Source organism: Sander lucioperca, chromosome 9 (genome assembly GCF_008315115.2).
Source record: "Sander lucioperca isolate FBNREF2018 chromosome 9, SLUC_FBN_1.2, whole genome shotgun sequence".
Taxonomy (NCBI): Eukaryota; Metazoa; Chordata; class Actinopteri; order Perciformes; family Percidae; genus Sander; species Sander lucioperca.
The window spans coordinates 3,265,406-3,285,454 of NC_050181.1; the positions used below are offsets into that span (position 1 = coordinate 3,265,406).

Below are 20,049 nucleotides of genomic sequence, written 5' to 3' on the forward strand. Positions count from 1 at the left end.
TTCGGGGAATTGCCTTTCACAATTATTAACTGGTTCTGATGTGAACTGGGCACCTCGCTCTGCTCTAGTATTTTAATTCTTGACAAAATGTCTGTGAGATATCTTGGATTTGTTCTTTTGGTTTGGTTCCCAGGAGGACTGCATAGTAAGAACATTAAATTCTATTGCCTATCTTTTTTTCTTTCTTTTTTAAAGCATTTCCTTATAGTGCTCTCTTACTTATCACTGTTTCAGCACAGAGTGCAGATCAGCAGTGTCCTCCTCCGATTCTTGCTGGTGGTTATTTGGTCCCGAAACAAAACACGTATTCTCATGAAGCCAACTTCACCTATGGCTGTAATAACGGACTTAAACCAGCAGTGGAGGGTTGGTGGGCAATAATCACATGTCAAAATGGTAAATGGTCGCCTAAACCACAGTGTATAGGTAAGTGTTCTATAATATCTCCCCTGGTTTATTTGAATGAGATGCTGAAAGCCTGCAGAAGTGTTTTTTAGTGTAAACTGTACGACACTGTAGAGTAAAAATTACATTTAAATTATGACATTTCTGATACTGTTCGTAGTTCCTAGTTAGATCTAAGATTGGAAAATAAATAAAACTTTTATATCATCTTTTTGTAACAAGCATCCAAATAATCTCAGCATACTTGGTAAAATGAAAATTCCACTTGTTTTGTTTTTACTGAAATACCAACACTGTAGTTTACATTAAAACAGTTTCAAGTCCTGAAAAACCAGACATTCAGGGCACGACATAGCTAAAATAAATCCTGACGATAATGTTTATGCAAATAATGATTTTGTCATTTGAATTGTCATTCTCAAAATAAAAAGAATTTCAGAGACATCATGGTAAAAATGTGTTGTTTTTTTTACTCAGATGAAAAAGCCTGCTTTCCACCACATATACATAATGCAAAATACAAAAAAAACTCAAAAGGTTGGTATGAAGACAAAAAAACAGTCAGGATAACATGTGACAAAGGATATGAACACAAAGACCGGGATGCTACAGCCATATGCTCAAATGGAACATGGTCCTCTGTGCCGGTCTGTGAGAGTGAGTAAGATGTTCTATATAAGCAAGCTGTTAAACTAACTGTGACCAGAATAATCTCAGTGACTAAGTTGTAATTCTTAGTTTGAATTCTCTCCAGCTACACTAAACAAGGCAACACAGTAACCACTCATCTGAGCTGTTTAATTTTTTTTTTTTTTTTTTAATGACAAATGTGCTTATTTTCACAGAAAGTATTGAGGCATGTGGTGAGCCCCCTAAAATCCCCCATGCAGTCATCATCCATCAGGAATACCAGGAGTTGTTTGCTGCAGATTCAGTAGTGCAGTATGAATGTGAAGATGGATATACTGTAGAGAGAGGAGGAACCAAAGAAAACATCACTTGCATGTCTGGAAACTGGACTGAAGGCCTAACGTGCAGTAAGTGATGGACAATGTGCTGAGATATGAAGTGATTAAAATACTTTTTAATAAATGCAAACGTGACAATTGAACATTCACTAAACCCCCCTGAGCAGCGATTGTCTGAGTTTAGAAACCATAATTAGGCATGGCAGGCCTGTCAAGTTCTGGATTTCTCCACACCCCAGAACAATGTGCATTGGGATGTAGTAAGACTGATACTTGGTAGGCTATCTAAAGAGTTTGGAGGGTGGTGTGTGTGGTCTCTTTTTTTAACCAATTATCCAATAATGCCAAAAATGCAAAGCAAAAGTGTCCAATTAAGTGTCCTGTAGTGGTCACTTGCCGTAATATCCTTCATGTCAGGCAGAGGAACCAGACCAGAGATGGGACATGGTGGAGGTACATTAAGGTTATTAATACAGGTTATTAACCTGTACTAAATATGAATAAGTAAATCTATTGATCTAATCTCTCCATAGAACATATACTGTGTATCTAACTTGTTGTTTTGTTTCCACTTAGACAGAGGAACCAGTTTAGGTACTAGAGATGGTGGAGGTACATCTGGCAGCAGGACACCACCTGCAGGTGGAGGTAGGTCATTGACCTTTATATCATTGATTGAAAGTTAGATTTACTTTACAATTTACATTTTCTAATTTTTTAAAAGAATTTGAAAACTGTTTGATTATAATTCTATATCAGAGAGTAATGGATGCCAAAGAACATCCCAAAGTGGAACTAACAGGTGTTTCTTCTGTTCTGTATGTGTCCCTTTATCTGCTCTGTATCTTACAGGATCATCTGCCACCTCTGGCTCGAATGAGAGAGACAGGAGACCTCCATTCACAGCAGGTAAATCATTCCTATTCATTGCATCACATGTATCGGACTAGGTCTATGTATTCAGTTGGTATAACTTTTTAAATATTTATTATCTAGCTGACTAGTTAGTTACTGTAATGAAAAAACCTGAATGTATAGCCATTGGACATTTAAAAGAAATCTGTATCATTTCAGTACAGCCTTACAGCCTTACTCAAATATTTTCATTGAGATTTAAAAAAAAAAGTGCAATACAAATATCCAAAGAACATAGAATCACACACACCACAGATTAGAAACATACATACACAACATTATATAAAAGGTCATACAAAAAGCAAGTGTAATAAAAGCAATAACACAAAATAAAAATACATAAATAAACAGTGATAACCAAAGAGACCTACTGCTGCTTGGATGCAAATTCATGTTCAAAGTACAGGAGGCTGCCAGACTTTAAAATACTTGTTAATGAAGCCTCCTGTAGGGTACTTAAGTTTCTCTAGCTTTAGATGTACCATGACACTCTTTAGTCATTTGGAATGCGTTGGGAGTTTGTAAGATTTCCACTGTAACAACATTAGTTTCTGACCTAATAATGAAGAAAAGGCAAGCGCATCATTCTGAGCACATGACAGTGAAGCTTCCCAAGGTGCTACCCCAAATATTGCAGTTGCTGGATTTGGTTGAATGTCTTTTTTTGTTGGGAAGCCCCCTATGTAAATATGAATGGACTTTTTTTATTTAGCGCTTTTCTAGTCTTAACGACTACTCAAAGCAGTTTAACAAACTACAGCAACAATTCACACACATTCATACACTGTGGTGAAGGCTGCCGTACAAGGTGCCACCTGCTCATCAGATAAACATTCACACACATTTGCACTCCGATGGCACAGCATCGGGAGCAATACGGGCTTCAGTGTCTTGCCCAAGGACACTTTGACATGGAACTGCAGGGCCAGGGATCAAATCACCAACCTTCTGATTGGTAGTCGACCACTCTACCTCCTGAGCCACAGCTGCCCCATATGGTAGATAATACAAGATGAAGTGCCTTCTACGGTGCCCTTTTAGTGAAAGAAACATTATGCAGTGCCTAGTCTCGCTTTGCTAGACCTTCCTCCACAGTGTGATGGAGGAGGGTCTGGCTAGTCCACATAGCATTCCGAGATGGGAGAAAAACGTGCTCTGGTTTATTGGCATTTCTTTAAGCCAATCACAATCGTGATGGGCGGTGCTAAGCTCCGCAACGAGCTGCTGCAAAATAGCCTTGGGAAGGAATTTGTTTTGGTGGAAAGTGTACGTTCAAAAGTTGTTTTAGATGTGCGAGAGGAAACTCAGATTGGACAGATAGTCTAGCTAGCTGTCTGGATTTACCCTGCAGAGATCTGAGGAGCAGTTAACCATAGTCCTCATAAATCAACCAGAGTTTAAAATTCCAACACAAAGAAAGCGGAAGGCAGCGGACATTGGCGAAAATACACGCATCCGGTGGAATTTCCTACGGTACCGGAGTAATCCCGGAAGTGGAATGTCGAGGATATAAACTATGCAGTGCCTTATAATGCGCATTAGATGCTTGAAAACCTTCTGCAGGCTGGTGACTCACCGCATGCAGCTGGTGCCGGAGTCTGCCACTGCCAACAACTGTAATTGGCAGTGTTTGTGGTGGGAACCCAGTGAGAGATCATGTCTTTATCACTGAACTAATGACTGGTAATGATTGGTTGGAGTGCCTGCACTGGAGAGGGTAACAAGGATAAAACAAGGATTTAATTTAAGCTTAGATTTTAGGTAAACAAAATAACTGATGATTGCTGATTGCACAATGTTTATTTTATGAAGTTGTGCTGTTGCTGCTGTGATCACTACTTCATTAAGATACTATGACACTGTTAAATAACCCCTTTTTTAATTTCAGTCGTCCACTGTGGAGCATACCCAATCGTACCAAACGGTGATGTTGTGAAAGAAGATCCAATGTTTTTGAAATACCAATGCAATGTCTTTTATAAACAAGTGGGTTCAGACACCGTGAGGTGTCACAGTGAAGGCAGCTGGTCACAACTACCCATCTGCCAAGGTATAAACAAGTCAATAATGCTATCGTCATTCTAAAAGTCTATCGAAGATGTTACAAAAAAAAAAATCTTTCTGTTTATTTTGTGCAGAGGCAGACTGTGTCATAGATCTTGCTCAATATCTTGCGGACCATGTTTCACTATCTGGACTTGTATATGTAACTAAAGGAGAAACAAAGTACATTCCGTGTATTTGGGAAGGTTACAGCAGTCGTGTTCAGTGCATCAATAGAATACCTGTTTATACCCGGTGTAAGTATATAAGTAAGATCTTTACATTTTAATTTGCCACAATGCTTTGAGTTTCAGCATTTTTGTTGTCAGATAACATATATGAATATTAACTCACCAGTGTCTAAAGTGATTTAGATCTAATCTTATTCACTGCTGCCTTGTTGTCATTGGACTACTTTGTAGGTTGTCATCATAGTGACCATCAACGGGTGAGTGCTATTCTTTGATTTATAAATCAAAGATTTGATTTATTATCATAGTTTTGTGTATTCAATGTTTGATAGCACTTTTTTAACTTTATTATTCAGTTGTACATGAATTATTTAACTGTAAACATTATTGCTTCCTGTCTGTGTTGAAACCAGGGATTTTGCTCGTAAAGGACAGCCGACGAATCGCTGCTCGACTGACAACAAAAGCCAAGTTGGACACTTCTAAAATTCCTCCACCAGAAAACGATACCCAAAACATTATTGCTTTTTCATTTGGATCAAGAATATAGACACACAATGTTGAAACTTATTTTTATGACTGGAACTCTTGATGTATTAATAACATGATCTGTACTTTTAAATAAAGTTGATATGTCAACAGCAGTCTGAATAAAATGTTCACTATAGAAATCTTAACAGAGATCTTTGTATTACTTTCTCTACAAAGTGTAGAACTAAATATGGATATATCAGTAAGCATTAGTTCTTATATTAATATACATGAGACAGCATTACTGCAAAGTATGCCGACACATGGACAGACAGACTCACAAAGACCATTGTGCGTTTCATTCATAAAACCTTCAAATAACCTTAGAATAGAATGGAAATGCTTGCGTAATTAAAACATATTATTACTTAAACACTCAAAACACCAAAGTACGAAGACACAGCAGACTAGACGCAAGCTTTTATTTTGAAAAGTAGAAGCCCGACGACACTAGACGGGAGACTCTAGGCTGCAGCCGTACAGTCTTGCTGCATATTTATATAACGTTAGTGATATTGAGATGCTTGCTACAGTTGCATCTGTAGTGAGGAATCGGCGAAAACACGGTTTTATTTCTTTTAACGTATTTCTCTCCCTCTCTTCAGTCACTCTCCAGCTGGCTTGACCATATAACGTTACCGTGCTATCGGTCGTTGAGGCTCCGTCTAAAACTCTGCCATTTCGACCAGCTGTTTGTCTGTTTTTAACATAAATAACAAAATGGATCATGGATAATTTTATTTCTACAGTTAATAGCTGGCTTTACCAGCTGACTTCTCTATTGGCTGGTGAAACAGGTGACGTCTCTTACGTTCTAAAACCAGCCTCTGAGACTGGAACAGCTGAGTCTGAGCGAAACCATCAGCTGGTTTGAGTCGAGCTGAGACGGGCCAGTTCAGACCGCTGAAACGTTTCTCTGCAACGTTCTGAAACGGTTTCGTCTCGTCGCGAATCTTTGGTCTGAACTGGGCGTAACAAATGTGTTTTTAGATATTCTGTTAATCTAGAAGTGGTGAAGACCTGGCTGGATGAATAATTGAATCAAGACTGATCTCTGATCACACCAGTCCAGGAAATCATTTTGAAACTTAGGCTTTAAATAATCAAAAACACAGATGATCAGAGGCTATCTGGTTGTTTTACTCTAAAGAGACAAATACATCATTGTCACAAGCCGTTTCCAGAATAATTAACAAATGTTAAACACAATTAATACAAAAAAAAACTGTGCAGATCCTTGAAGTACATAATGTGACAGTAAATTATTGAATTTGATGATCAGTGTAATCTGAAAACAAAAAGCATTATTGAACATTAAACTGAGTAAATAATGTTTGCTTCATTACTAAAGTAATTACAACAGAAATGTTTTTTTGAAAATCAAGAGGCTTTCTGTATTTGTAAGAAGAGCAAAAAGACTATCGTATGTTTTTCTCCTTTTCTGTAGGTGTGTGTGTGTGTGTGCATGAAGCCCATTTGCTCATTTTTCTTTTGGCTCCAGAGCAACTGCATGATGCCTGAGTGTTTACTCCACAAACATTTCGGGGCAATGCCCTCAACAATATATATAGCTCTGATCTGGACTCGGCTGTCAGCTTTGTCGTGGGATATTTTCATTTCTGACAAAATGTGCATCAGATATCTTGGATTGGTTCTTCTGATTTGGAGTCCTGCAGCGCTTCATGGTGAGAATATTAAATACTTTCACATACAACCATTTGAATTGGTTAAAAACAAACACTGTAGAGTAATCTTATCATTGTATATCAGCACAAAGTGCAACACAGCCCTGTAGTGCTCCCAGGCTGGATGGTGGTTTCTTTGCCCCAAAGCAAGAGACTTATTCTCATGGAACAAAGCTGACCTATACCTGCAATGATGGACTTAAACCAACAGTGAAGGCTTGGTGGGTAACAAGCACATGTCAAAATGGTGGATGGTCTCATGAACCACAATGTATAGGTACGTGTTCCTTTTTTCTTTTCTTTTCTTTTCTACCCATGGTTGCTACAGCTCTTAGCTGCTAGCATGGCTCTAGTCTTTGGCTGCTTTTCAATTGATCAAATCACTGTAGTCATGGAACTTTTGAAGGAATAATGTCACCTAATATACCACCTTATATTTCACTGTAGAGTCTAAGTTAAAGAAATGATGTAAAAGTTGTCAGAAAAATGAAATATCCACAGCTTTAGCATTTACAAGCAATATTTCAATTATTAAGTGCTCACATATGAAAAACTATAGCACACTACAATAAATGTTAGCACCCTTTCATTCCTCCTGTGAAGCATCCCTGATTTGTGTATTGACAGTTAAATGGTTTATAACACCGCACATTGTAACATACGGAGTGGTAAAATGTTTATAAGATGACAAATAAAAGCTGACAATGACTTAAGATCAATTTCAGAAATTGTTCAAGAGTAGAGGACGCAGAAGAATGACAGAAAACATTTCTGTATGTGTGTAGCCTCGACTGTTATATTGTGATTATACAACAGCTACCAAAAAAATAAAAGTGATAATCAAACTGTATTCATAAAATATAATATATATATATAGTTAGTTAGCTAGCTGACTTAAGCTAAGGTTTGCTTTATAGAGATCGTCATTCTAAAAATAATAAGCATCCAATTAATCTCATCATGCTTGGTAAAACAAATTCCACTTGTTTTGCTTTTACTGAAATAGCAACATTACACTGTAGTTTACATTACAACAGTAATGTCCTAAAGTTCCCCTGTAAATCACTGGAGGTCAGAAAAAACAGACTTTCAGGGGGTTCCAGGTAATTATTTACAGGGATCTTTCGCTGAGCTGTAACCATAGACTACATGTAAAGATGGACGACATGACAGCTGAAATAAATTCCTGAAGATAACTTTCATGCAAATGTCATACTAAAAATAAAAAGATTTTTAAAGATATCATGGTAAAAATGAGTTTTTGTTTCGTTTTTCACTCAGATGAAACAGCCTGCATTCCACCAGATATACCCAATGCACAATACAAAAAAAACGGTTGGTATGAGAACAATCAACGATTCAGGGTAAGATGTGACGAAGGATATGAACACAAAGACCGGGATGCTACAGCCATATGTACAAATGGAACATGGTCTGTGCCGATCTGTGAGAGTGAGTAAGATGTTCTATATAAGCAAGCTGTTAAACTAACTGTGACCAGAATAATCTCAGTGTCTAAATCGTAATTCTTAGTTTGAATTCTCTCCAGCTACACTAACCAAGGCAACCAAGTAACCACTAATGCAAGCTGCTTTAATTTTTCACAGAAAGTATCGATGCGTGTGGTGAGCCCCCTAAAATCCCCCATGCAGTCATCATCCATCAGGAATACCAGGAGTTGTTTGCTGCAGATTCAGAAGTGCAGTATGAATGTGAAGATGGATATACTGTAGAGGGAGGAGGAACCAAGGAATATATCACTTGCATGTCTGGATACTGGACTGAAGTCCCAACGTGCAGTAAGTGGACATTGGGCTGAGATATAAGCAGTGTTGAAGTTATGAAATATATTTCCAGTAATGAAAGTTAATTTTAGGAAAATTTCTCTCAACTGGTGGAGAAGCACATCATTCACTATAGATTAAAACTTTTGATTTATTCCTTTTTTTGTTTCTGCCCATTATATATTCCCAGCTCCTAAATAAATATACGGTATATGTACTGTACATATATTAAAAAAAATTGACAAACAACAACATGCATTTTGTCTCACTGTGCTTTTACGGTGGGTTTTCACCATAGACTGTAGAACACTGGGATGTTCACAGGCAGCTTCAACAACCGCAGAGCGGAGCGGTTCAATTCATTTCTGAACAGTCTGCTGGCAGTGGGGGCCCGGATGTTCACTAGTCGGCCTTTTGCAGAGCTGTAGCGGCGTTTACCCAGTGTAAGAATGTAAACGTATGAAAAGTACAATAAAGTGAATATATTGTATGTATATGTAATGTTTTTTTTCTCTGTTAAAGGAGCCAGACCAGGTCCTGGAAATGGTGGTTCTGCAGGGGACAGGTGGGGGGCCCACTACATCAACTGGCAGTGGGACACAAGTTGAAGGTAGTCTCTGTATTAAATAACATTACATTACATGTATGTAGCTGACACTTTTATCGAAAATGATTTACAATAAAAGCATTCAACCATGTGGGTACCACCCTAAAATATGAATTTGTATACCTATTTATCTAATCTCACTATAGAATATGTATATGCTGTATTAGTGAGGTAGCCAGTAAAATCAAAATGTGGGGTGACATTTTAAGTTGTTTTACTCTGTTATGAGAGCTTAAAAGATTTCTTTCCAGAATCTTTTATACTGTTTTTTTTTTTTTTCAGTCAACAACTGTGGACAGCAGCCCATAGTTCCTAATGGTGATGTTGTGGGAGATGATCCAATGTTTTTGAGTTACCACTGTGCTGCTTTGTACCAACGAGTGGGTCCAGAGAGAGTGATGTGTTACAGCAACGGCATGTGGTCAGAAGTACCCTTCTGCAAAGGTAAAAACAAGTCAGTTCTAAAGATCTGTCAAAGAGGTTCGCTGGGGAAAAAAATAACAATTTGTTGTTTCCTTTGTGCAGCCACCTTCTGTTCTGTGGACACTGATAGATATCTTGCATTAGTATCTGTTGGAGTTAAAATTATAAAAGATGGTGAGACCGAGAGATTGGAATGTGCGCACCAGACTCGCTGGTGGACAACTCATTATTCTGTGGCCCGGTGCACTAATGGAAGAATGACACTTTCCAGATGTAAGTATCTCAATCTGTGTGTGTGTGTGTGTGTGTGTGTGTGCCAAATAGTTTTGCAGATGGTGTTGGTGTAGTCTTTATGCTAAGCTAACCCCTGCTAGCTACATATTTAGCATAGGCCGACAAACATGGAGTGGTGTCGGTCTCATCCAGGATTTTCCTTACCATTATAAAACTGGGGCGCAGCTAAGCCAGATGAATGTAAAATCAATTTGAGCACATGCTCCTACGAGTCTTTCACAATCCTAGGGACATCTAACACTAAACTTTCTAGTTTTGTTTACTTTGCACCACAGAAAAGGAAGTAGGGAAGCACATTCTGCTTTTTAGCAAATCCAGCATATGTATTCACTTTTTGCTTCTGCACCATGCACAAAGATTTAAAAACCTGCAGACATTTAGTCATTCAGACAGACTTCACCTCCCTATGAGAAGTCAATAAGCTGCTCCACATATTCACTGCCGTGCTTCTCTCTGGCTGTTTTCAGGTTGCGACCTTCTGGATAAATGGACGGTGAGTGTTACTCCTGAATCTACTTTTTAAAGAAACACACTGTATTAACACTGATGTTGTCTCACACTACTACTGATTTTTCCTATCTTTTTTAATTATTTACATTCATGATTATACATTTGTTTTACTTTATTTCTATATTTTACAATATTGTTTTTGTAAAACCTCTGTTGTGTAACCAGGTTTGCTAAGGCTGTATCACCGAGGGGAAGATCTGCTGCCTTTGGATCTGCTCACCAACGACTGAGAACAGCCTGGAAACTTTTCAGAGACAACAGAGTTCTGATTATGCTGTCACACACTGTTTGGGCTTTCAAAAAACATTTCTGTCTTTTCATGCTGATTTATGCCCACATAATGTACGAGCAAATTGTCTGTGTGCTTAAAGCTGCAAAACAACAAGAAATACAGTGTGTGTATTTGATGGACAGGCCTTAATAAAGTCTTTAACTGGAATTTTAACAGTTTTTTTCTAGATTGTGTCTGCAGTTTTTATGTCTAAATGGCCCCAAATTAATCCAAATTATCCAATCCTGCTTTCTCTGTTCAGGGTTCAGGTGGCTGGAGGCGTTCCCAAGTGGGGTACAGTCTGCCACAGGCCTAATAACTTACAATAATCAATAATTTCACATCTGATTTTATTGATCATCATGACACAACATTTGAGAAGAGAATCACCAGTTTCAGTATGTAAAGATGGACTGTTTTGATATTCAACTATCCAACAATTGTGAGCAACTGCCCCATTAACAAAATGTTATATCATTTGTTTTAAATCACATTTATCTGTTTAAAATAAGGTTCTTGTACACATACATAAGGACATTGACCTCTAATCATTGTGCTCATATGTTCGCCACATGAATCACATGTTGTACAGGCATTACACAAATTACAATATACATGAAGGCCACAGTTTACTCAGCATTATCAGGCTGCCACTAGTGATTTTAATTACCTATGGATACTTATTTATTTGGTAAGCCAAATAATTGTTTAATTCCAAGTTTTCTTTTTAGTGGTTTATCATAAGTTAGTAAAACCAAAATGAGAAGCTAGAACCAGCAAATGATTGCTGTTTACTGGATAAATGATTTTGATTCATATATTTATCAAAATTGTTATCAATTACTTTTCTGCCAGTCAACAGATCCCTTAAAAAAACAGCTTTGTCTCTAGGGTTGGGCATCGTTTTAATTCTAACAATTTTAAACCCAATGCTGATTCTTCCTTTTCGATTCCGGTTCTTATCGATTCTCGATTCTGTTCATGCTTATTTTACAGATAAGAGGAACATTTTATTTTGATTCAACGGTGATTTACAGTTTTACTGGGCTTTTTCAATGTATAACAAAGCCACACTTCAGAGCGGTGCTTACTGTGCTCCATGGCTGCAACACAACCAAGCGCCTGGAAGTAAATTTTGAACCGATGATCGGATTCGAAACAACATTTTGCAAACGATTCCAATAAAGAAACGATTCCACTGGAATCATAATTTTTTAAACGATTCCAAGTTGGAACCGGTTCTCGATGCCCAATCCTACCTATAAAAAAAGGCAAACGCTTAAAACACAAGTTATTCTGTTCCACCAAAAGCTCCAACCATCAGTGAGAACCGAAGATCCTCTAACATCTGCTTTTGGAAAACATGAGTTTTTCATTTCTTTCACTGACTAAAGGAACAGCCTTAGGTTTTAATAACATTTTAAATTAGTTTTTTAATCTCATTTATTGATAGAAAAATGCTCGCACAACTGTCTTTTTTCAGTTTGATAGATAGATATCATTTTATTTCAGTTAAAACAAAAAACTGCTTAAATCCACACAGTTTTCTTCTTTATGTGTCACACAAATACATTTATGTTGGTGACAATGAGGTATGAATGACCTGAGATCAGGCTGAACATCAAAGATGTCATCCCATGCTGCACCACTATAGTTTTTGTCTTAAATTTAATAATGTTATACATGGAGGAAAATAATTGCCCTCTGTATTGAAGTGTGAATACATTTTAGTGGTGAATATTTTAGCTTCTGTTCTTATTAGATGACTGAGGAGCATCAGTGTGTGTGATCAGAGTTAGAGATGTTCTGCACAGAGGAAGCTGAATCCAGTCCCAGCAGCGTGCCCAGGTAGGACTGCTCTCGGGGGTCCAGCATCTGATCAGGCCTGACGGGGTGGACAATGTTGGCGGGCTGGGGGGTTAGGGTGTACTTTTCTAAGAATGCCAGGTCTGTCGCAGCCTGGTAGCGAGAGTTCTGCTGCTGTCCTTGAGCCTGCATGTTCACAACGCTGTATCTCTATAAACTCATTACGTGGCACGACGCATCTTAACAGAACCACAAGTTTTTGTTGATGGATAACATAAAGTGTTATAGTGTTTATCTGCAAGCTGATTTTCGCAATCTTTGGCGCAAGAAAAACTAAAGCCACAAGGTTTAAAACATTATTTGTCCCATAACTCTGTTAGGCACTCTAGAGTATTGGACTGTGAGATTAGTTATTTGTTTGCTTTGCACCAAAGAAAAAAAAGAACTGGGGGAACATTACTAACTATCTGCAAGCTGATTCATTAAAACCTTCTGCACCATCTATGATTGTATTAAACAGAGAGAAAGAAGCACACATTTAGTTCATCGGCCCTCACCTCCCTATGAGAAGTCAATAAGCTACTCCACATAATTACTGCCGTGCTTCTCTCTGGCTGTTTTCAGGTTGCGATGCTCTGGACTCACGGACGGTGAGTGTTACTCCTGAATCTACTTTTTAAAGAAACGCACCGTATTTACACTGATGTTGTCTCACATGAAGCACTACTACTGTTTTTAACTTTCTTATTTAGATTCATGATTATGCATTTATATTTTACTTATATTTTACTATATTGTTTTTGTTTGTAAAACCTCTGTTGTGTAACCAGGATTGCTAAGGCTGTATCACCAAGGGGAAGATACTGCTGCCTTTGGATCTGCTCACCAACGACTGAGAACACTCTGGAAACTTTTCAGAGACAACAGAGATAAGATTATGCTGTCACACAATCTGTGTTGGGTTGTTGACCGATGTTCCATCTTGAAATGTCTCATAAGAAGCACTACTACCACTTATTTCATTTGTAATTTCATTTCTATATAAATAAATAATAAAATATATTTTAGTATTATCATAATTAGTAATGTCTGTAATGTCTTGTAACTTGTATTCTTTCTAAGGCCTTATCATGAAGGGGAAGATGCAACTGCCTTTGGATTTGAGTCAATGCATCACTAACTGGAAACTTTTGAAAATACATTTTAAATGTGCTGACAAAGTCTGTTAGATTTCTTAAAAAAATATTTTTGGCTTTTTCATTCAATCTATAAAATAAAATAAAGTGTGATTGTCTTTTCGTTGAACACAGATGGTCGATATTTTATATACATGCATAAATAACATCTTAAACCAGAATTTGTAATAATTTATGTAACTGGACATTTTTCATCCGTAAAACAAGAAAACAAGATTTCTAATGACAACTCCAAACTTTATCATTTGGTTATTGTGTAATGGCAATGCTAACATGCTGCTGTTTAGCAGGTTTAACAACAATTTTATCCATTTCAGTTTAGAAAGTTAGCATGCTAACGTTTGCTGATCAGCAAAAGACCTGGTATGGCTGAGGCTGAATGTCATTAGTTCTGCAGGTATTTGGGACCAAAGTATTTCAATCAGGAGAAACATGATATGACATGTACAGTCTTTGGAGATTAGACTCCATCATTATTAAATGATCATAATTAGGGGGTTAGAAGGCCAAAAGCTGATCCCCCGATGGAGTCTAGACACTGATGGCGGTGTGAGGAACCCGAATGTCGAACCGATGAGCCGATGCCGTCTTGTCGGAGGAGGAACCAGGAGCTGTGTGGGATGAAGGCTGGAGGAGCAAGGGGAGGAGGAGGGCTGTTCTTAGCCTGAAATGACAACTGAGCAGCAGAGAGAGAGACAGGTTTAAAACAGCGGTGTTGTGCTGTGATTAGCTTGAGAATTTCAGGGCCTCTTCTGATTGGTTAGCTAAAGTGGGCGTCTCTAACATCTGTTCAGTTTAGAAGAGAGAGAACATGATTAGTTAGAAGTCTTCCTGTCAGAATTTTCGCTGAGCTCCATTTAGCAAAGTCATAATGCTTCATCCTATGGAGACCATGACTGTGTACCAAATGACATATTTGCGCATTGCCATCTCCACAGCGCTGTCAGTGCTGCACCATAGTCAGAAATCAATTAATCAAACTTTATTGACCAAAGTGCTGTACAGAAGAATAAATAAAGACATAAAGTACATAACTCACACAAAGGCATGAAATACAAACAGAATACAAATAAAACAAGTTAAGAGACATAAAACAAAAGAAGACAGCCATGCAGTAAAACAATAAAATCTAAATGTCAACGTCTGGTGTTAAAGGCCATGGAGAAGAGGTGGGTTTAAAGACAAGATTCAAAAACAGACAGTGAAGAGGCCTTTCTACGGTGGCCGACAGGGGCAAACGCCCTGCAACTTAAGAAAACACACGCAAATAGACAAAACACAAGCAAATTAAGAAAACAACTTCATTAATTTGACAACACATGTGCAGCATTCAGCAAACGCGCTGCAAATACCACAACACAACCAAATACATAAACGCACTGCAAATAAAAAACGATGCAAAAAGAAAAACACGCAAACCCCGAAAAAAGAAGCGATGCAAAAAGAAAAACAACTTCATTAATTTGACAACACATGCGCAGAATTCAGCAAACGCGCTGCAAATACACACAACACAACCAAATACATAAACGCGCTGCAAATATGAAACGATGCAAAAAGAAAAGCACACAAACCCCGAAAACAAATGCAACAAAAAAACGCTGCATCCAGATTACACAACAGAAGTTCTCCAGACCTCTAGAGGGAGCAGCTAGTGGAACAGCTGGATTTTCGACCGTTATTAACCGATATTAAATTCATATTATTATCATTATTATTATTAATAACATAATATAATATTAATATACAGTCTATGCTCCCGTCTCATGCCCTCCCGGCTGGTGCTGTCCCCGAGCTTCGGCTTTTCAAAATAAAAGCTGGCGTCTGGTCCGCTGTGTGTTTGTACTTTGGTGTGTTGGATGTTTGTGAACTAAACAGTACGGCAATCATGCTGATGAATACAATAACTTTTTCAGCAGATGTCTTACTTACAACATGTTGGAGTTAGCAAAGCAGTTTTGTGTTTATATGTGCGGGCGGGATTTATTCAGTTTGATAAATCCCACGGTAAATTGGCTGGTTTACTAACAGGGAGGGACTAGAAATCCTGTCTGGTTTTTGTATTTCAAGAGCGAATTGCTCCACAATATGAATACAGATTGATCACTTATTTTGTTGGTAACCGTTGTTGTATAATCACAATATTACACTTGAGGAGGCCTACACTTCAGTAATTTCGGACCTCGAAATGAAACCCTCTCGTGGCTTAAACAAACGTCAACGTTAAACGCTGATGCAGTTTTAAATGTTTTATCACCACGAGTTTACAGACGTCTCTGCTGATTAAGTATCACCTGTGACCTGAGCCGAGACACACCCACCAAACCAGAGAAAACAGATCTCAAACATAGATTTAATATTTACAGTCTATGCAGTTTCTCTCTCTCTCTCTCTCTCTCTCTCTCTCTCTCTCTCTCTCTCTCTCTCTCTCTCTCTCTCTCTCTCTCAGTGCTCCCTCTAGAGGTCTGGAGAACTTCCGTTGTGTAATCTGGATGCAGCGTTTTTTTGTTGCATTTGTTTTCGGGGTTTGTGTGCTTTTCTTTTTGCATCGTTTCATATTTGCAGTGTGTTTATGTATTTGGTTGTGTTGTGTGTATTTGCAGCGCGTTTGCTGAATGCTGCGCATGTGTTGTCAAATTAATGAAGTTGTTTTTCTTTTTGCATCGCTTCTTTTTTCGGGGTTTGCGTGTTTTTCTTTTTGCATCGTTTTTTATTTGCAGTGCGTTTATCTATTTGGTTGTGTTGTGTGTATTTGCAGTGCGTTTATGTATTTGGTTGTGTTGTGTGTATTTTCAGCGTGTTTGCTGAATGCTGCACATGTGTTGTCAAATTAATGAAGTTGTTTTCTTAATTTGCTTGTGTTTTGTCTATTTGCGTGTGTTTTCTTAAGTTGCAGGGCGTTTGCCCCTGTCGGCCACCGTACCTTTCTAATGGGCAGAGGAAGATCATTCCACAGTTTTCACAGAAGCTGCCAAATCTTTATTGGGATCCCCATTAGCTTAGCTTCCACAATGTGATTACTAGGCTTCTTGGGGTCCACACAAAAACAAATAAAAACAAAGTTGCTCTCATAGAATAAATTAAGATGATGCAAAACATGCCAAATACAAATAAAATATCTCTACATATGAAGAAGAAATAGACACTAGTAGCCAACAATGACCAAAAACAAAATTGTACCAAATTAATAGCAACAAAAAGATAATAAAACTATCTAAAAGGTTCCAAAACAGCAATAACTACAGTAAAACATCTATTTGCAGTGTGTGTGGCGGAAGTTTTTCGATGCAGCAGGTGTAGATGTTTTAAAATATGAAGGTGAAACACAATAAGACAGTCGAAGACTAAACCAAGTTAGGTTTTTGTATTTTATTAAATAGATTTGCAAATTGTTGATTATAAAAAAGTTCAAACCATGCTTAATGTTATGAAAACAATGTCCCCTTGATTTAAATGTACATAATGTACTCTGCAGCCAGATCTCATCAAATAACTACACTAATCAACATTTGACATGCCTCACCCCAACCTTCTAAAAATTGATTAAGTCACGACTGTCAATTTGCATACTGGAGAAAGACTCATTGTCCTCACAGGAAAGGTAACTGTTGTCTTGGCATTTTGGGGAGCCACTCCCTGCTGGGCCAGACTGATTAGAACAAAGAAAATGCATATCTCTGTAAACTTGAATAGAATTGGCACTACCTTTGTCTGCCATGAGAGTAAACCTGAATTCAGAGGTGTGTCCTAAATCCTGGGAGAGATGTCATTTGAGGAACCACCCTCAGCTCCTTAGGATAAATTTGGAAACTTCACAATGATTCAGGACTGTTTGAATGTGTCTCCTGAAGGGGAGGCATGTTTTTACAGTCCACTGCTGGCAGTGTTTTATTGATGTATCGTTTTGTATTGTTTGGACTGCAGACTGTGACCTCACAAGGAAGCATGTCTGTATGTCCGCTGCTTGCAGTGTATTGTTTTGTCATTGTCACATGACTGATTGATGTGACTCCAGAACGGAGATGCATGTTTTCAGTCCACTGTCAGCTGCAGTGTAACATTTGCTTTTTGTCTTGTCATTTTCACCATGTTGTTTATTAAATCTTTTTGTTTAACTTTCAATTGGACCCAAGCCTTTCTCCTTCCTCCTCAGAAATCAAATGATCACGGTGTGTGCTTTTAAATTTCTTAACAAAATATAGGAGTAACACGATTTCACAAAAGGCACAGCAGCCCCGTGTGGAAAAGTGTCTTCAATGAGTGAACAGAAACACTGAGCTTAAATACATCTTCAGAGTGACAGCACACACTCACTTGGCTTAACATGACTCTGCATTTCTCTTTTCAGCCCTTTTCACCCCCTGGTTACATCTCCACTGGCATGGGAGAACTGAATCTGCATATAGAGATACTGTGATCTTGTACCTTTATCGGTCTAAACAAAGGCTGTACGCATTCGTCTCCAGACTTCGTGTACGCAGTCTACATGTGGGAATGAGATAAACTCCGTTCCAGCATTGTGAGAGAAACAGAGAAAGAAATAAAACAAGAATATTAAGAATCATGCTTAAATGTAATTTTTGCCATTACATGTTGCACTGTGTGTCAAACAGACTGTTAATATGGTGTCAGTCTAATTTATAATCAATTTGTTACAACAGGCTTTTCTTTTTTTTAAACAAACATTTTGACTTGTCATAGTAGGTAAGCACGGGTGTTACAAATACCATAAAAAATGTCTCTGTTCTATTTAAGTGTTCCAGTAATGACAGTGTGACAGTGAGCCAGCATGCACGATACTGTGACATGTCAAATGTCTTCAATGAAAAAGGCCTAGTTTTAAGACTGAATAACACGACGCAGAGCCCATGAGGATCCAGCAGATGGCAATCCGAGTTTGAGCTGGAACTCAAAGACAAAAAAACAGACCACACAAGGTAAAAGAAATGCCGTGACTAAGAGCTCATATGGATGATGCCGTGTTTATGTTGTGCTTTAGAATTAAGTGTATCTTTAAACGAAACAATCTCGTAGATATAGATTAGTATAGAAAACAATTAGAAATCGAATTCATCGTTTTGGGCTTAATGATTGATTTGACCAAAGTACACATAGCCTTGTACATTTGTGTGTACAGAATGATGACAGTAACTCAGCGTAATGTTTACTATTTCCTAACTTCTGAGCTTTGGGGGAAATGCCCTCGACTATTATTGAGTAGTCCCGATCTGAACTGTGTTCTTCACTCTGCTTTGTCTTGGTGATTTAATTCCTGACAAAATGTGCATGATTTATATTGGATTTGCTTTCCTGGTCTGTTTTCCAGGATTGCTGCATGGTACGTATTCAATTCCGTTACTTTGAAACATTTTAATTTTGTAAATATATGTTTAATATGTACTTTAGTTTGTCGTTGTATTTCAGCTCAAAGTGCAAGTCAGCAGTGTCCTCCTCCGATTCTTGCTGGTGGTTATTTGGTCCCGGAACAAAACACGTATTCTCATGAAGCCAACCTCACGTATGGCTGTAATAACGGACTTAAACCAGCAGTGGAGGGTTGGTGGGCAACAATCACATGTCAAAATGGTAAATGGTCGCCTCAACCACAGTGTATAGGTAAGTGTTCTATAATATCTCCCCTGGTTTATTTAAATGAGATGCTGAAAGCCTGCAGAAGTGTTTTTTAGTGTAAACTGTGACACTGTAGAGTAAAATTACATTTAAATTATTACATTTCTGATACTGTTCGTAGTTCCTAGTTATATCTAAGATTGAAAAATAAATACAACTTTTATATTATCTTTTTGTAACAAGCATCCAAATAATCTCAGCATACTTGGTAAAATGAAAATTCCACTTGTTTTGTTTTTACTGAAATACCAACATCACACTGTAGTTTACATTAGAACAGTAAAGTCCTGAAGTTCCCCTGTACATAACTGGAGGTCAGAAAAACCAGACTTTCAGGGGGTTCCAAGTTATTATTTAAAGGAACTTTTGCTGAGCTGTAACCATAGACTATATATGTATAGACGACATGACAGTTAAAATCAATCCCTGAAGATAATGTTCATGCGAATGTCATTCTAAAACTAGAAAATTTTTATAAGACACCATGGTAAAATGGTTTCTCTTTATGGTTTCTTTTTACCCTCAGATGAAACAGCCTGCATTCCACCAGATATACCCAATGCACAATACAAAAAAAACGGTTGGTATGAGAACAAAAATCGATGCAGGATAACATGTGACGAAGGATATGTACACAAAAACCGGGATGCTACAGCCATATGCTCAAATGGAACATGGTCCTCTGTGCCGGCCTGTGAGAGTGAGTAAGATGTTCTATATAAGCAAGCTGTTAAACTAACTGTGACCAGAATAATCTTAGTGTCTAAATCGTAATTCTTAGTTTGAATT

At 37.9% G+C, this 20,049-nt stretch overlaps 3 protein-coding genes across 6 annotated transcripts in view; 2 read left to right on the plus strand and 1 right to left on the minus strand.

Annotated features, from left to right (window-relative positions):
- Window positions 1-10,804, plus strand: LOC116046160 (complement factor H-like). 3 transcript variants are annotated; one of them, XM_031294410.2, is made up of 11 exons: window positions 1-145; window positions 235-426; window positions 883-1,062; window positions 1,251-1,442; window positions 1,791-1,826; window positions 1,950-2,021; window positions 2,226-2,282; window positions 4,177-4,338; window positions 4,427-4,588; window positions 4,754-4,779; window positions 4,936-5,193. In XM_031294410.2, exons 1-11 carry the CDS (start codon window positions 88-90, stop codon window positions 4,948-4,950), a joined length of 1,152 nt encoding a protein of 383 aa, XP_031150270.1. In that variant the 5' UTR covers window positions 1-87; the 3' UTR covers window positions 4,951-5,193. The 3 variants fall into 3 exon arrangements, with proteins under 3 accessions (XP_031150270.1, XP_031150272.1, XP_031150271.1); XM_031294412.2 differs by lacking the exons at window positions 2,226-2,282; window positions 4,177-4,338; window positions 4,427-4,588; window positions 4,754-4,779; window positions 4,936-5,193 and adding exons at window positions 9,412-9,573; window positions 9,655-9,825; window positions 10,314-10,339; window positions 10,522-10,804; XM_031294411.2 differs by lacking the exon at window positions 1,791-1,826.
- LOC116046164 (complement factor H-related protein 1-like) overlaps window positions 6,569-20,049 on the plus strand; it is a 16,358-nt gene continuing 2,877 nt past the window's right edge. Inside the window, exons 1-3 of one of the 2 annotated variants that reach the window (XM_036005334.1) lie at window positions 6,569-6,738; window positions 6,824-7,015; window positions 19,787-19,960. In XM_036005334.1, the coding sequence (XP_035861227.1) occupies window positions 6,603-6,738; window positions 6,824-7,015; window positions 19,787-19,960 (502 nt within the window). In that variant the 5' untranslated portion in view covers window positions 6,569-6,602. Of the gene's footprint in view, window positions 6,739-6,823; window positions 7,016-18,822; window positions 18,968-19,053; window positions 19,246-19,786; window positions 19,961-20,049 lie in introns of those variants that run through there. The other variant, XM_031294419.2, reaches the window with a different exon arrangement.
- zbtb41 (zinc finger and BTB domain containing 41) overlaps window positions 12,181-20,049 on the minus strand; it is a 19,293-nt gene continuing 11,424 nt past the window's right edge. Inside the window, exon 12 of the mRNA XM_036005321.1 lies at window positions 12,181-12,619. Within this exon, the coding sequence (XP_035861214.1) occupies window positions 12,404-12,619 (216 nt within the window). The 3' untranslated portion in view covers window positions 12,181-12,403. The remainder of the gene's footprint in view (window positions 12,620-20,049) is intronic.

Excerpts from the sequence above, each read along its gene's own strand:
- LOC116046160 (XM_031294410.2), top strand. The coding sequence starts at position 88 with ATGTCTGTGAGATATCTTGGATTTGTTCTTTTGGTTTGGTTCCCAGGA. Across the intron at positions 1,063-1,250 it reads CTCTGTGCCGGTCTGTGAGA|AAAGTATTGAGGCATGTGGT; the intron begins GTGAGTAAGATG and ends TTATTTTCACAG. Across the intron at positions 2,283-4,176 it reads GAGACCTCCATTCACAGCAG|TCGTCCACTGTGGAGCATAC; the intron begins GTAAATCATTCC and ends TTTTAATTTCAG.